The 15,744-nt window shown below is 25.8% G+C and overlaps 1 protein-coding gene across 1 annotated transcript in view; it reads right to left on the reverse strand.

The window, feature by feature from the left end:
• Nucleotides 1–1,589: 1,589 nt before the first annotated feature.
• Nucleotides 1,590–15,744, reverse strand: part of LOC109606352 (uncharacterized) — a 41,088-nt gene continuing 26,933 nt past the window's right edge. Inside the window, exons 2-5 of the mRNA XM_049967574.1 lie at nucleotides 14,400–14,761; nucleotides 12,941–13,283; nucleotides 8,882–9,208; nucleotides 1,590–1,986 (exon numbers count right to left, since the gene is read on the reverse strand). Of these exons, the coding sequence (XP_049823531.1) occupies nucleotides 1,776–1,986; nucleotides 8,882–9,208; nucleotides 12,941–13,283; nucleotides 14,400–14,736 (1,218 nt within the window). The 5' untranslated portion in view covers nucleotides 14,737–14,761 and the 3' untranslated portion in view covers nucleotides 1,590–1,775. The remainder of the gene's footprint in view (nucleotides 1,987–8,881; nucleotides 9,209–12,940; nucleotides 13,284–14,399; nucleotides 14,762–15,744) is intronic.

Below are 15,744 nucleotides of genomic sequence, written 5' to 3' on the forward strand. Positions count from 1 at the left end.
TTATTAAAAGTTATCATATTTAAGACAATTATAAAACTTATTAAGAGACTTTTTTATAAAATGAAGACAGTTATAAAACTTTTTAAGCAAATTTATGTAAAATTAAGTCAGTTACTCTATAAAATTGAGACTGTTTAAAACTTTCGAAGAAGTTCTTTATATAATTAAAATAGTTACAAAGCTTTTTAAGAAATTCTCAATAAGAAATTTAATAAAATTTATCATGTAACTTACTAAAAATGTTATTATAAAATTATGCCAGTTCTGAAGCTTTTTAAGAAGTTCTCTATAAAATTGGGACAGTTATGAAAGTTTTGTAGAAATTCTTAATAAAATTAAGAAGTTACGAAACTTTTTAAGAAATTCTCTATAAAATTGAGAAAGTTATTAAAAGTTCAAACATTTTGTGAAACTTATTGAGACAATTTTATAAAATTAAAACAGTTAAGAAGCATTTTAAGCAAGTTTTTAAAAAAATGATTCGATTACGAAACTTATTGTGAAGTTTTCTATAAAATTGAGAGAGTTATGAAAGTTTTTAAGAAGTTCTCTATAAAATTAAGTCAGCCATGAAACTTTTTAAAAAATTCTTTATAAAATTAAGAAGTTACGACACTTTTTAAGAAATTCTCTATAAAATTGAGAAAGTTATTAAAAGTTCAAACATTTTGTGAAACTTATTGAGACAATTTTATAAAATTAAAACAGTTAAGAAGCATTTTAAGCAAGTTTTTAAAAAAATGATTCGATTACGAAACTTATTGTGAAGTTTTCTATAAAATTGAGAGAGTTATGAAAGTTTTTAAGAAGTTCTCTATAAAATTAAAACAGTTATGAAAATTTTTAAAAAATTCTCTATAAAATTGAGAAAGTTATCAAAAGTTCAAACATTTATGAAACTTATTAAGACAATTTTATAAAACTAAAACAGTTATGAAACTTTTTAAGCAAGTTTTTAAAAAATTGATTCGTTCTCTATAAAATTGAGACAGTTATGAATTTTTTTTAAGACGTTCTCTATAAAATTGAAATAGTTTTAAAATTTATCATGTTTTATATAGTTATGTATCTTTTAATAGCAAAGTTTTTCACAATTAAGACAATTACGAAACTTTTTAAAATGTTCTCCATAAAATTGGGACAACTTTTAAAGAAATTCTCCATAAAACTAAGAAAGTTATTGAAACTTATCATGCTTAAGATAGTTATAAAACTTATTAAGACATCTATTTATTAAATTACGACAGTTATGGAACTTTTTAAGCAACTTTTTAAAACTTAACAGTTACAAAACTTTTAAAGAAGTTCTTTATAAAACTTTTTAAGCAAGTTTGTGAAAAATTAAGACATTTGCGAATTTCTCTATAAAATTGAGATAGTACTAAAATTTCTAAGAAGTTCTTTATAAAATTAAGATAATTTCGAAGCTTTTTAAGAAAATTGAGAGACTTATTAAAAGTTTATTAATAGTTATGAATATTCTTATAAAATTAAAACAGTTAAGAATTTTCAATAAAATTAATATGGTTATGAAGTTATTTGTAAAATTATGACAGTTATAAAACTGTTTAACATGTTTTCTTTAAAATTGAGACAATTTGAGTAAATTAACACTTCTTAGCCAGTTCTGTATGAATTGAGACTAGAACAAACATACAATTGCCCTAAACTTATTTAATCATCCACTTTTTCTTGACGATGCAACTGTATCAACAGAAAGTTAATTTATCATTTATGGCATATCACAGCCAATCACCCCCGAAACGATCGGTAGTTCATTGCAGCTTCCTCGCCTGGACGAGCTTGTTGATGTCGTTGAAGGTGGTCAGCATCGCTGGACTAGGTGCGTTCGCGCTCAAATTGGGACAGCCGCCGTGGGCCAGACACTCCTCGCCGTCCTGTCCGTCCTTCGCCGCCTTCATGTACTTGAAGAACCGCAGGATGTCCGGGTTGTCCGACGACGGCTTTCGCAGCTCGTTCAGCTCGCTGGAAATCACATTAAATGAATTAAATCGTATCAATGGGTGGACATAACTAACCCTCGACTAATTAATTGTGGTCAGAATAAAATATTTTTTATGTAAACCCTCTGATCCTTTGAGTGATTTGCTTTACCTGAGATGGGACCGTGATTGAAATTCAGCTTGGCGTATTTTGAACAAAACGTATTTGACTTAAATTCGTGAACAAGATATCTGAACCGAAACTGAACGAAATTTTTTATTCGTCTCGGTTCAATTCAATGATAGCTCCCCTTTCACTTTAACCTAAGAAGCAATAAATCTGCAGACGATGGAAACCTTTAATTATTTAATTGAATTAATAGGATAATCAGTATTTTATCTGCAATTTGTGTCTTAGAATTTTCTTATAACAATCTGAAGTTGATTTTGGATATTTATTATTCGTCCTCATGAAGGGCCCCATTCTGCTTATTTTATTATTTATATACATTCTAATAAGAATTTAATTTTCCATCTGATACTTAATTTGTAAGCAAACAAAAGATTACCATCATGGAACATAATTTTAAAGTCGATAAAAAATATAAAATATAATCAAAATACATAATTAAACAGTATATTTTTGTACATTTATTTATTTTATTAAATAAAATGTACTTAAGAATTTTTGTTTCCTTTGTTACTAAAATGAATATTTTATGTTATTTCCCCTTGTGAATATGGTTTATTAATATGACAGATATGACGACGAAAAGGAAGAACAAAGAGAACAGATTTATGAATTTATTTTATATAAGAGAAAAATGTATATAATACCACAGACACACACATACCACAAAAGAAAGTTTTACTCATATAAGTTAGCTTTACGTAGTTTCCTATATATTTAGTATTTGTTTCTCTTTCAAAATGGTTTTTTCTCTTATTAATAAGGTTGACTGAATAAGAATAAAATTATTACTTCTGACAAATTATTGTAATAAGAAAACTTTAATATTATATTTAATGTGTCCCCAAATATTACTACCTTGAGAAATGTTATAAAGTATATATATATATATATATATATATATATATATATATATATATATATATATATATACAAACTCTTAAACCACATAAAAAGTAGATATAAAAATTTAAAACAAAAGAAATAATAGTTAATATTTCCCCCAGTACAGCTTTTTTTAATAAAAATAAACACACTCTTAAATCCCACATCAAAATATATAAAATATTCAAAACGAAAGAAATAATTACTAATAATTCCCACAGCACAACTTAAAAATAAGACTGATAAAGCTTTTGTTGTTCAAAAGTAATTAAAACTTGAATATTACTCCCTATGTTGAGAAATGTTATAAAATAATGTACAAACTTTTAATCCACAGAGAAAATAGATATAAAAATTTAAGACGAAAGAAATAAGAGTTATTATTTCCCCCAATATAACTTCATAAGTATGCTGGATAGTCTCCTTTTGTACAAATGTGATTAAGACTAGATTATAACTCTTTACCTTGGGATATATTAATAAAAATAAACACACTCTTAAATCCCACATCAAAATATATAAAATATTCAAAACGAAAGAAATAATAACTAATAAATCCCACAGCACAACTTAAAAATAAGACTGATAAGGCTCTTGTTGTTCAAAAGTAATTAAAAGTTGAATATTACTCCCTATGTTGAGAAATGTTATAAAATAATATACAAACTTTTAAACCACAAAAATTTAAGACGAAAGAAATAATAGTTAATATTTCCCCCAGAACAACTTCATAAGTATGCTGGAAAGTCTCCTTTTGTACAAATATGATTAAGACTAGATTATAACTCTTTACCTTGGGATATATTAATAAAAAAACACACTCTTAAATCCCACATCAAAATATATAAAATATTCAAAACGAAAGAAATAATAACTAATAAATCCCACAGCACAACTTAAAAATAAGACTGATAAAGCTCTTGTTCGAAAGTAATTAAAACTTGAATATTACTCCCTACGTTGAGAAATGTTATAAAATAATATACAAACTTTTAAACCACAGAGAAAATAGATATAAAAACTTAAGACGAAAGAAATAATAGTTATTATTTCCCCCAATACAACTTCATAAGTATGCTTCTTTTGTACAAATGTGATTAAGTCTAGATTATAACTCCTTACCTTGGGATATATTAATAAAAATAAACAAACTCTTAAATCCCACATCAAAATATATAAAATATTCAAAACGAAAGAAATAATAACTAATAATTCCCACAGCACAACTTAAAAATAAGACTGATAAAGCTCTTGTTGTTCAAAAGTAATTAAAACTTGAATATTACTCCATACGTTGAGAAATGTTATAAAATAATATACAAACTTTTAAGCCACAGAGAAAATAGATATAAAAACTTAAGACGAAAGAAATAATAGTTATTATTTCCCCCAATACAACTTCATAAGTATGCTTCTTTTGTACAAATGTGATTAAGTCTAGATTATAACTCCTTACCTTGGGATATATTAATAAAAATAAACAAACTCTTAAATCCCACATTAATATTTATAAAATATTCAAAACGAAAGAAATAATAACCAATAATTCCCACAGCACAACTTAAAAATAAGACTGATAAAGCTCTTGTTGTTCAAAAGTAATTAAAACTTGAATATTACTCCCTACGTTGAGAAATGTTATAAAATAATATACAAACTTTTAAGCCACAGAGAAAATAGATATAAAAACTTAAAACGAAAGAAATAAGAGTTATTATTTCCCCCAATACAACTTCATAAGTATGCTTCTTTTGTACAAATGTGACTAAGACTAGATTATAACTCCTTACCTTGGGATATATTAATAAAAATAAACAAACTCTTAAATCCCACATTAATATTTATAAAATATTCAAAACGAAAGAAATAATAACCAATAATTCCCACAGCACAACTTAAAAATAAGACTGATAAAGCTCTTGTTGTTCAAAAGTAATTAAAACTTGAATATTACTCCCTACGTTGAGAAATGTTATAAAATAATATACAAACTTTTAAGCCACAGAGAAAATAGATATAAAAACTTAAGACGAAAGAAATAATAGTTATTATTTACCCCAATACAACTTCATAAGTATGCTTCTTTTGTACAAATGTGATTAAGTCTAGATTATAACTCCTTACCTTGGGATATATTAATAAAAATAAACAAACTCTTAAATCCCACATTAATATTTATAAAATATTCTAAACGAAAGAAATAATAACCAATAATTCCCACAGCACAACTTAAAAATAAGACTGATAAAGCTCTTGTTGTTCAAAAGTAATTAAAACTTGAATATTACTCCCTACGTTGAGAAATGTTATAAAATAATATACAAACTTTTAAGCCACAGAGAAAATAGATATAAAAACTTAAGACGAAAGAAATAATAGTTATTATTTCCCCCAATACAACTTCATAAGTATGCTTCTTTTGTACAAATGTGATTAAGTCTAGATTATAACTCCTTACCTTGGGATATATTAATAAAAATAAACAAACTCTTAAATCCCACATTAATATTTATAAAATATTCAAAACGAAAGAAATAATAACCAATAATTCCCACAGCACAACTTAAAAATAAGACTGATAAAGCTCTTGTTGTTCAAAAGTAATTAAAACTTGAATATTACTCCCTACGTTGAGAAATGTTATAAAATAATATACAAACTTTTAAGCCACAGAGAAAATAGATATAAAAACTTAAGACGAAAGAAATAATAGTTATTATTTCCCCCAATACAACTTCATAAGTATGCTTCTTTTGTACAAATGTGATTAAGTCTAGATTATAACTCCTTACCTTGGGATATATTAATAAAAATAAACAAACTCTTAAATCCCACATTAATATTTATAAAATATTCAAAACGAAAGAAATAATAACCAATAATTCCCACAGCACAACTTAAAAATAAGACTGATAAAGCTCTTGTTGTTCAAAAGTAATTAAAACTTGAATATTACTCCCTACGTTGAGAAATGTTATAAAATAATATACAAACTTTTAAGCCACAGAGAAAATAGATATAAAAACTTAAGACGAAAGAAATAATAGTTATTATTTCCCCCAATACAACTTCATAAGTATGCTTCTTTTGTACAAATGTGATTAAGTCTAGATTATAACTCCTTACCTTGGGATATATTAATAAAAATAAACAAACTCTTAAATCCCACATTAATATTTATAAAATATTCAAAACGAAAGAAATAATAACCAATAATTCCCACAGCACAACTTAAAAATAAGACTGATAAAGCTCTTGTTGTTCAAAAGTAATTAAAACTTGAATATTACTCCCTACGTTGAGAAATGTTATAAAATAATATACAAACTTTTAAGCCACAGAGAAAATAGATATAAAAACTTAAGACGAAAGAAATAATAGTTATTATTTCCCCCAATACAACTTCATAAGTATGCTTCTTTTGTACAAATGTGATTAAGTCTAGATTATAACTCCTTACCTTGGGATATATTAATAAAAATAAACAAACTCTTAAATCCCACATTAATATTTATAAAATATTCAAAACGAAATAAATAATAACCAATAATTCCCACAGCACAACTTAAAAATAAGACTGATAAAGCTCTTGTTGTTCAAAAGTAATTAAAACTTGAATATTACTCCCTACGTTGAGAAATGTTATAAAATAATATACAAACTTTTAAGCCACAGAGAAAATAGATATAAAAACTTAAGACGAAAGAAATAATAGTTATTATTTCTCCCAATACAACTTCATAAGTATGCTTCTTTTGTACAAATGTGATTAAGTCTAGATTATAACTCCTTACCTTGGGATATATTAATAAAAATAAACAAACTCTTAAATCCCACATTAATATTTATAAAATATTCAAAACGAAAGAAATAATAACCAATAATTCCCACAGCACAACTTAAAAATAAGACTGATAAAGCTCTTGTTGTTCAAAAGTAATTAAAACTTGAATATTACTCCCTACGTTGAGAAATGTTATAAAATAATATACAAACTTTTAAGCCACAGAAAAAATAGATATAAAAACTTAAGACGAAAGAAATAATAGTTATTATTTCCCCCAATACAACTTCATAAGTATGCTTCTTTTGTACAAATGTGATTAAGTCTAGATTATAACTCCTTACCTTGGGATATATTAATAAAAATAAACAAACTCTTAAATCCCACATTAATATTTATAAAATATTCAAAACGAAATAAATAATAACCAATAATTCCCACAGCACAACTTAAAAATAAGACTGATAAAGCTCTTGTTGTTCAAAAGTAATTAAAACTTGAATATTACTCCCTACGTTGAGAAATGTTATAAAATAATATACAAACTTTTAAACCACAGAGAAAATAGATATAAAAACTTAAGACGAAAGAAATAATAGTTATTATTTACCCCAATACAACTTCATAAGTATGCTTCTTTTGTACAAATGTGATTAAGTCTAGATTATAACTCCTTACCTTGGGATATATTAATAAAAATAAACAAACTCTTAAATCCCACATTAATATTTATAAAATATTCAAAACGAAAGAAATAATAACCAATAATTCCCACAGCACAACTTAAAAATAAGACTGATAAAGCTCTTGTTGTTCAAAAGTAATTAAAACTTGAATATTACTCCCTACGTTGAGAAATGTTATAAAATAATATACAAACTTTTAAGCCACAGAGAAAATAGATATAAAAACTTAAGACGAAAGAAATAATAGTTATTATTTCCCCCAATACAACTTCATAAGTATGCTTCTTTTGTACAAATGTGATTAAGTCTAGATTATAACTCCTTACCTTGGGATATATTAATAAAAATAAACAAACTCTTAAATCCCACATTAATATTTATAAAATATTCAAAACGAAAGAAATAATAACCAATAATTCCCACAGCACAACTTAAAAATAAGACTGATAAAGCTCTTGTTGTTCAAAAGTAATTAAAACTTGAATATTACTCCCTACGTTGAGAAATGTTATAAAATAATATACAAACTTTTAAGCCACAGAGAAAATAGATATAAAAACTTAAAACGAAAGAAATAATAGTTATTATTTACCCCAATACAACTTCATAAGTATGCTTCTTTTGTACAAATGTGATTAAGTCTAGATTATAACTCCTTACCTTGGGATATATTAATAAAAATGAACAAACTCTCATATACCACATTAAAATATATAGTTTTAAATTAAAATACATAAAATAATTTAACACAAAAGAAATAATAAGTAACAATCCCCTAAAATCACTGAAATGAATCCTGTTTTATATAAAAGTATTAAAACTGGATTCTAATTTGAGGAAATATTAATTAATATACAAAAGACTCCCGACCCTGAAGAAGACTTTATAAATAATTTACAAAATTTTTAATTAACAAAATCCATAATTATTAAGTTGTATGTAAGATAATTTATAAATTTTAATTTTTTACAACTTCCCCTAACATAATTAAAAATGTAAATTGGTTAATTTTAAAACATTTTTCGTTTAAACAAAGCATGGAAACAGTTGCTTACAAACTAAATATTCAAATCTTAAGGACTGAATTTATAAATCATAAATTGTTCGACTCAAGTTGATTTAAGATTCTTAACGTCGTTGGAAGTTTCTCTCAACTATTTAAGCGTACTTAAATCATGAACTAAATATGAACCTTTTCGGAATTTATTATGCTTGAACGATTCCCTCGTAATAATTTACACGGATTAATCACCGATGTGAATCTTATTAATAGTTTCAGACCATTTCTCCTCTCAGGAACCACGTAAGTACTCAAAATAAATTATTGAGGTATTCGCAAATGGGTGCGGTGAAATAACAACCATCAATCAACCGACTGTTATTTGATACATACCGACTTAACTGTGCAGAGACCAAATTACTGTACGGCGCATACTTGGCAGGATTGGCGTACATCATGCAAATCAACCGTTCCCTGCACCTCTCCGTTTCCGGAAGCGACTTGTCGTTGGCCAGGCCCAGCTGTTGGAAGACGGCGTCGAGACGCGACAACAGCGGACTGTAGAACGGGTCGTAGCTTGTCAGTAGCAAGGAGGAGGACGGTATCTTGTGGAAGACCTTGTAGTCGGTCTTCTTCGACGACGGCTTCCTGATGTAGTAGTTCTCGTTGACGCTGTTGTGGGGGGACACGTACGACACCCTACTTCCTCCCATGCCAAACCTAAAACACATGTTATTGATGACTTATTGTTAAATAAGCTAATAAACTCGAAAGCAGGAACTTTCCAATTACAAAACTATGATGATCCTTATTTATTTATTTATAAATAGGTATTTTTTACAGTTACTTGTGCGCCTTTCAATAAATTTATAAAAGTATTACACTTAATAATAATTCTGGGTCAATGTCGTGTCGTCTTTTTCGATTAGTAAGTGCGAGTTTCACTTTTATGTTAATCAACTCCAATATTTATTTCAGTACAAGTCAGAAATAGAATCAAGTGTAAATTGTTTCTCCAAACAATAACGGAATAAAATTGTGTTCGGTTTGGTTTTGTGAATAAATATGGGGGATGATAAAAGAGGAAAATTAAATATGTCAGACAATTGAATGATGTGTTGCCTTCAAGCTATAAATTATGTTTTCATTTTTCTTTGGCCCTGTCGCATATCATTTTTTCACGTCCCCCAAAAGCATTTTAAAGTCATCATCTATTATGGTATTTGTGTGGATTTGCTTTGACAAAGAATAAAAGATAACAATTTTAAAAATATAGATTTTATTTCCAGAATAGAAATGCTAATTTAAATTAAAGTTAAAATAATTACAATTATTATATTTTACTTCCTACTTAATAATAATAATTAAAAAACAAAAAGTAAGAATTTTCACTTTATGATTTGATACCTTTGATTTTTATTTTTGGGGGCAGAAATTCTAATTGAAATTAATATAATTATTATTATTTGATTTTTTCTATTGTGTCATAGAAAAAGTACAAAATAAACAATTTTTACTTTAGAAATTTCATTTTTTTGACATTTTAACCATATATTTAAGGGTAGTAGGGTTGTAACACTAATTTAAGTAAAACTTACTATTGTCGTAATTATCTTATTTTGGAAAAAATATATTATTTGTCTCCTAAATAAAAAAAGGAACAGCATAATGCCAAATATTATTGTATGATATTAATTAAATTAAATCAAAATTAATATTATTAAGATCACTTTTTAAAAATTTTTAATAAAATTAATTTTTAAAACGAGTAAAATATTTAAAAATGACAATTCTAATAACATTAAATTACTTTTTTTATAATATTTGTTCCAATTATTTATTTTTAGGGGTGGAAATTCGAATTAAAATTAATATAATTATTATTATTTGATTTTCCCCTTTGTGTCATAGAAAAAATACAAAATAAACAATTTTTACTTTAGAAATATTATTTCTTTTTGACATTTTAATCGAATATTTAAGGGTTGTAGGGTTGTAATACTAATTTAAGTAAAACTTAATATCGACGTAATTATCTTATTTTGGAAAAAAATATATTATTTATGTCCAAAATAAAAAAGGAACAGCATAAAGCCAACTGTTATTATGATATTAATTAAATTAAATGAAAATTAATATTATTAAGGTCACTTTTTAATAACTTTTAATGAAATTCTTTTTAAAACGAGTAAAAAATTTAAAAATGACAATTCTAATAACATTAAACTATTTTTTTTATAATATTTGTTCCAATCATTTATTTTTAGGGGTGGAAATTCTAATTAAAATTAATATAATTATTATTATTTGATTTTCCCCTTTGTGTCATAGAAAAAATACAAAATAAACAATTTTTACTTTAGAAATATTATTTCTTTTTGACATTTTAATCGAATATTTAAGGGTTGTAGGGTTGTAATACTAATTTAAGTAAAACTTAATATCGACGTAATTATCTTATTTTGGAAAAAAATATATTATTTATCTCCAAAATAAAAAAGTAACAGCATTAAGCCAATTGTGATTATGATATTAATTAAATTAAATAAAAATTAATATTATTAAGGTCACTTTTTAATAACTTTTAATGAAATTCTTTTTAAAACGAGTAAAAAATTTAAAAATGACACTTCTAATAACATTAAATTATTTTTTTATAATATTTGTTCCTATTATTTATTTTTAGGGGTGGAAATTCGAATTAAAATTAATATAATTATTATTATTTGATTTTCCCCTTTGTGTCATAGAAAAAATACAAAATAAACAATTTTTACTTTAGAAATATTATTTCTTTTTGACATTTTAATCGAATATTTAAGGGTTGTAGGGTTGTAATACTAATTTAAGTAAAACTTAATATCGACGTAATTATCTTATTTTGGAAAAAAATATATTATTTATCTCCAAAATAAAAAAGGAACAGCATAAAGCCAATTGTGATTATGATATTAATTAAATTAAATGAAAATTAATATTATTAAGGTCACTTTTTAATAACTTTTAATGAAATTCTTATTAAAACGAGTAAAAAATTTAAAAATGACAATTCTAGTAACATTAAATTATTTTTTTTATAATATTTGTTCCTATTATTTATTTTTAGGGGTGGAAATTCGAATTAAAATTAATATAATTATTATTATTATTTGATTTTCCCCTTTGTGTCATAGAAAAAATACAAAATAAACAATTTTTACTTTAGAAATATTATTTCTTTTTGACATGTTAATCGAATATTTAAGGGTTGTAGGGTTGTAATACTAATTCAAGTAAAACTTAATATCGACGTAATTATCTTATTTTGGAAAAAAATATATTATTTATCTCCAAAATAAAAAAGGAACAGCATAAAGCCAATTGTTATTATGATATTAATTAAATTAAATGAAAATTAATATTATTAAGGTCACTTTTTAATAACTTTAAATAAAATTCTTTTTAAAACGTGTAAAAAATTTAAAAATGACAATTCTAATAACATTAAATTATTTTTTTTATAATATTTGTTCCTATTATTTATTTTTAGGGGTGGAAATTCGAATTAAAATTAATATAATTATTATTATTTGATTTTCCCCTTTGTGTCATAGAAAAAATACAAAATAAACAATTTTTACTTTAGAAATATTATTTCTTTTTGACATTTTAATCGAATATTTAAGGGTTGAAGGGTGTAATACTAATTCAAGTAAAACTTAATATCGACGTAATTATCTTATTTTGGAAAAAAATATATTATTTATCTCCAAAATAAAAAAGGAACAGCATAAAGCCAATTGTTATTATGATATTAATTACATTAAATGAAAATTAATATTATTAAGGTCACTTTTTAATAACTTTTAATGAAATTCTTTTTAAAACGAGTAAAAAATTTAAAAATGACAATTCTAATAACATTAAATTATTTTTTTTTATAATATTTGTTCCAATTATTTATTTTTATGGGTAGAAATTCTAAATAAAATTAATTTAATTATTATTATTTGATTTTTTCTTTTTGTGTCATAGAAAAAATACAAAATAAAGAATTTTTACTTTACAAATTTTATTTTTTTTTTTGCACATTTTTAACCATGTATTTAAGGGTAGAAGGGTTGTAATATAAATTTAATTATAATTTTATAATTATACTTAAATTAAATCAAAAGTAATACTATTAAAGTATAATAAAAGTTAAAATTAATATTCTCTAATTTATTTTCTAAAAATATTTTTTTTATGTTATGTTTTATCAATTTTTTATTATTTTATTATTTTTATAATTTCCAAGGGCTATAATGTTAATTTAAGTTTGAAATTACTTTAATATTTTTTCATAATAAATAAAAAATACAAAAAATTAATGAATGTCAAAATATCTATTGTAATTTTTACCATATAACTTTATTTTTAATTTTAAAGTATTTCTAATATATTTGGAAATAAATACAAATTACAGAAATTTACCTGCTGTTCGCAGCAACAGTGGAAGACTCAGCATTAACCAGACCGTCGTCATGGAACTCCACATTGTCCTCGTTGTTGTAGGCTCCCGTGTCCTTAAACTCGAAATCCTCCACGTGGTTATTGTTGTTGATTCCGGTCGAGGCGCCGGAGACGCCGGAGAACGTCGACAGCCCCTTGCCGACCAGTTTGCCCAGGCTGCCCAGGATGGAGGGCAGGAACATGGCGATGAGGACGGACTTGATCAGCTGGGCCCCGATGAAGACGGGCAGCAGCAGCTTTTTGAGGGCGAACGCCAGGAAACCCATCCCGAAGCCGGCCAGGAACGAACTCTTTCCCGTCTCGACTGAAATTTATTACAAATTCGTGAAATACCCTCCATTTTTTTATCTCAAGTTTCGTTTAAATCGACGCAGGAAACTTTCACGTTATTTATCGCGGCCTCCTTCCTGTTTATCATTTCAATTTCAGCATTTTTTTCAGTCGGAGTGACGTGGAAAACCTTATTAGAAAACTTTATGCCGACATTCGCTTTACACTAATGGCAGTTCGGCTGACTTTTTGTTTTGTTTGCCTTTAAATGAAAATCCCCGAAGCAATTTTGTAAATGTTACAGATGATTTTAGTCAAACAAATTTTTATCCTTAAACGAATGGGTAAAGTGCAGATTTTCCGAGTGATAAAATAATGTCTGAGGCGTGTAATTAATGTCAAGAATAATGCCATATCATTTTCTCCATTCCCGTAATTAAACACAAAAGATGAAGGTTTAAAACTATTCAAACATAAGCTGTAATTTGCAATGAACTGACTATACATAATTATACTATTTATATTATTAATTTTCTTTTTAATATTGATATTAATAGCAGCAATTAATAAATTAGTCTTCATGAAAGTTGCCAATTAGAAAACTTCATCACATAAACTAGTGAGCAATTAAACTTCGACTAAAGATAGTGGGATATTAAGAAAGTTCTCCACGTGCACAGCCATTAAAGTAAAAAACAAAATTACCACTAATGATCGATTCGAAACAATTCAATCGAGTGCATATAAAAAGTTTAATCATGAAAATTGACTTCAACAAGTCATAAATGTAAGTACTAAAGTAATAATAATAATAGTAATAATATCATAAATATTAGTAAAAATGTGGTTATGTAAAAATATAACTTTTATCCAATTAATTTTGATTGCACAACTAAAAAATAGTAAGACGAAATCGGTACAGAAACCTGTATTATCACGTTTGGACTACTCCCGTATAGATGGCAGTGTGACCGCTTGTTAGAAATGTAAAATTCAAACTTTTCTCTATTTTATTTATCTAATATTTTTTATTATTTCATTGGAAGAAACTCCTTCCAGTGAATTATTCCATTTTAACCACTTTAAACCAGCTTAAATACATAATTTTTGTTTATTAGAATATCTGGAATATGGAAGTGACAGTGTGTACCTTTAAAAAATCTGGCGGTGGCAGGAATATTGACGGCCAGAACATGCGTCTGGGAATATTGGTCCAATTTCCTGTACACGTAGTTCTGTATATCGAACGCACCCCTCCCGCAACCCACGTCCCCTAAACTACCGTTTTCGACAGTCAAATTCCTGCTCCTCTCTATATACACTCCCGGCACTATGTCGTAGTTATCTACACTCAACACTCCGTCCACATATTTTTTCAATTGTTCGTCCAGAACACCCGTCGATCGGGCGTTGTCGCATTCCGACGCCGACGACGCTGCGATCAGTATTAGGAGGTTGAATATCACAGATTTCTTCCGGTTTGTCATCTTGCGTAAAGCATGCCGTTTTAACCTGAAACAAATCGCCACACATTATTTTTTTTTTCTCAATAAAATCATAACTAATTAGTTTACTAATTAACTAGGGAACCAAAATTTTAAATAATAAATGAAAATACTTATAAAAACATAAAAAAGAATGATTTGAATCAAAATAGAGAGAAGAATTTAATACAGAAACCTGTATTACCATGTTTAAGCTATTGTCCCCGAGATGGCAGCACGAATTTTTTCAAAATTTGAATATATTTAGTATTTTGTATGATTTGTTAATTATTTTAAATAATTTAAAGTGTTCAAAATTACAAAAACAAGGTTATAAAAATATGAAAGGGAACTAATTTTACACTTAATTAAATAATTAATAAAAACTGTAGATATATTTTAAAATTTCTAAACCTTAATTAGCTTAGAAATTCGAGTAAATAACCGAAATAAATTTAATGTTTATTGCAATTAAGACATAAAATTAATGAGTGTGTATATTTGCTTTTAGTTGTGCATAATTAATTTACTTGCACATTCAAATGATCTTGTGTGAAAACGATTTAGAATGTTAAATATTCTAGACACACAGGAAACAAGTTCTACTTTTACTCGTTGGACAAATAAAAATTGTTATCTAAACAAATGCTGAATATAAACTAGTAAGACACACTAACCCATTAGGTGACACAAAAGTGAGATTCTCACAATCAAAAATGTGTTATTTGTTTATTTATTTAAGGATAAATAACAGTAAAATTAAATCTTAACAATTGGATAATAAAAGGTATTTTGTAAACTAAACTAAGTATAATTGTATCCTCAATAAAAGAGAAAAATATTATTTGATTAAAGTAATTGTTTATTGTACTACATGTGAAGTATAGTTAATAATTAAATTTGATAATCGGAGCGCAAATATAAATAAATACACAATTATGGGATCAATTATAAAATAAAGTAAATTACACACTTTTGATTAATGCTGATTTTCCAGTTATCTGTTTTCAA

This window comes from Aethina tumida, chromosome 5 (assembly GCF_024364675.1).
Source record: "Aethina tumida isolate Nest 87 chromosome 5, icAetTumi1.1, whole genome shotgun sequence".
Classification (NCBI taxonomy): Eukaryota; Metazoa; Arthropoda; class Insecta; order Coleoptera; family Nitidulidae; genus Aethina; species Aethina tumida.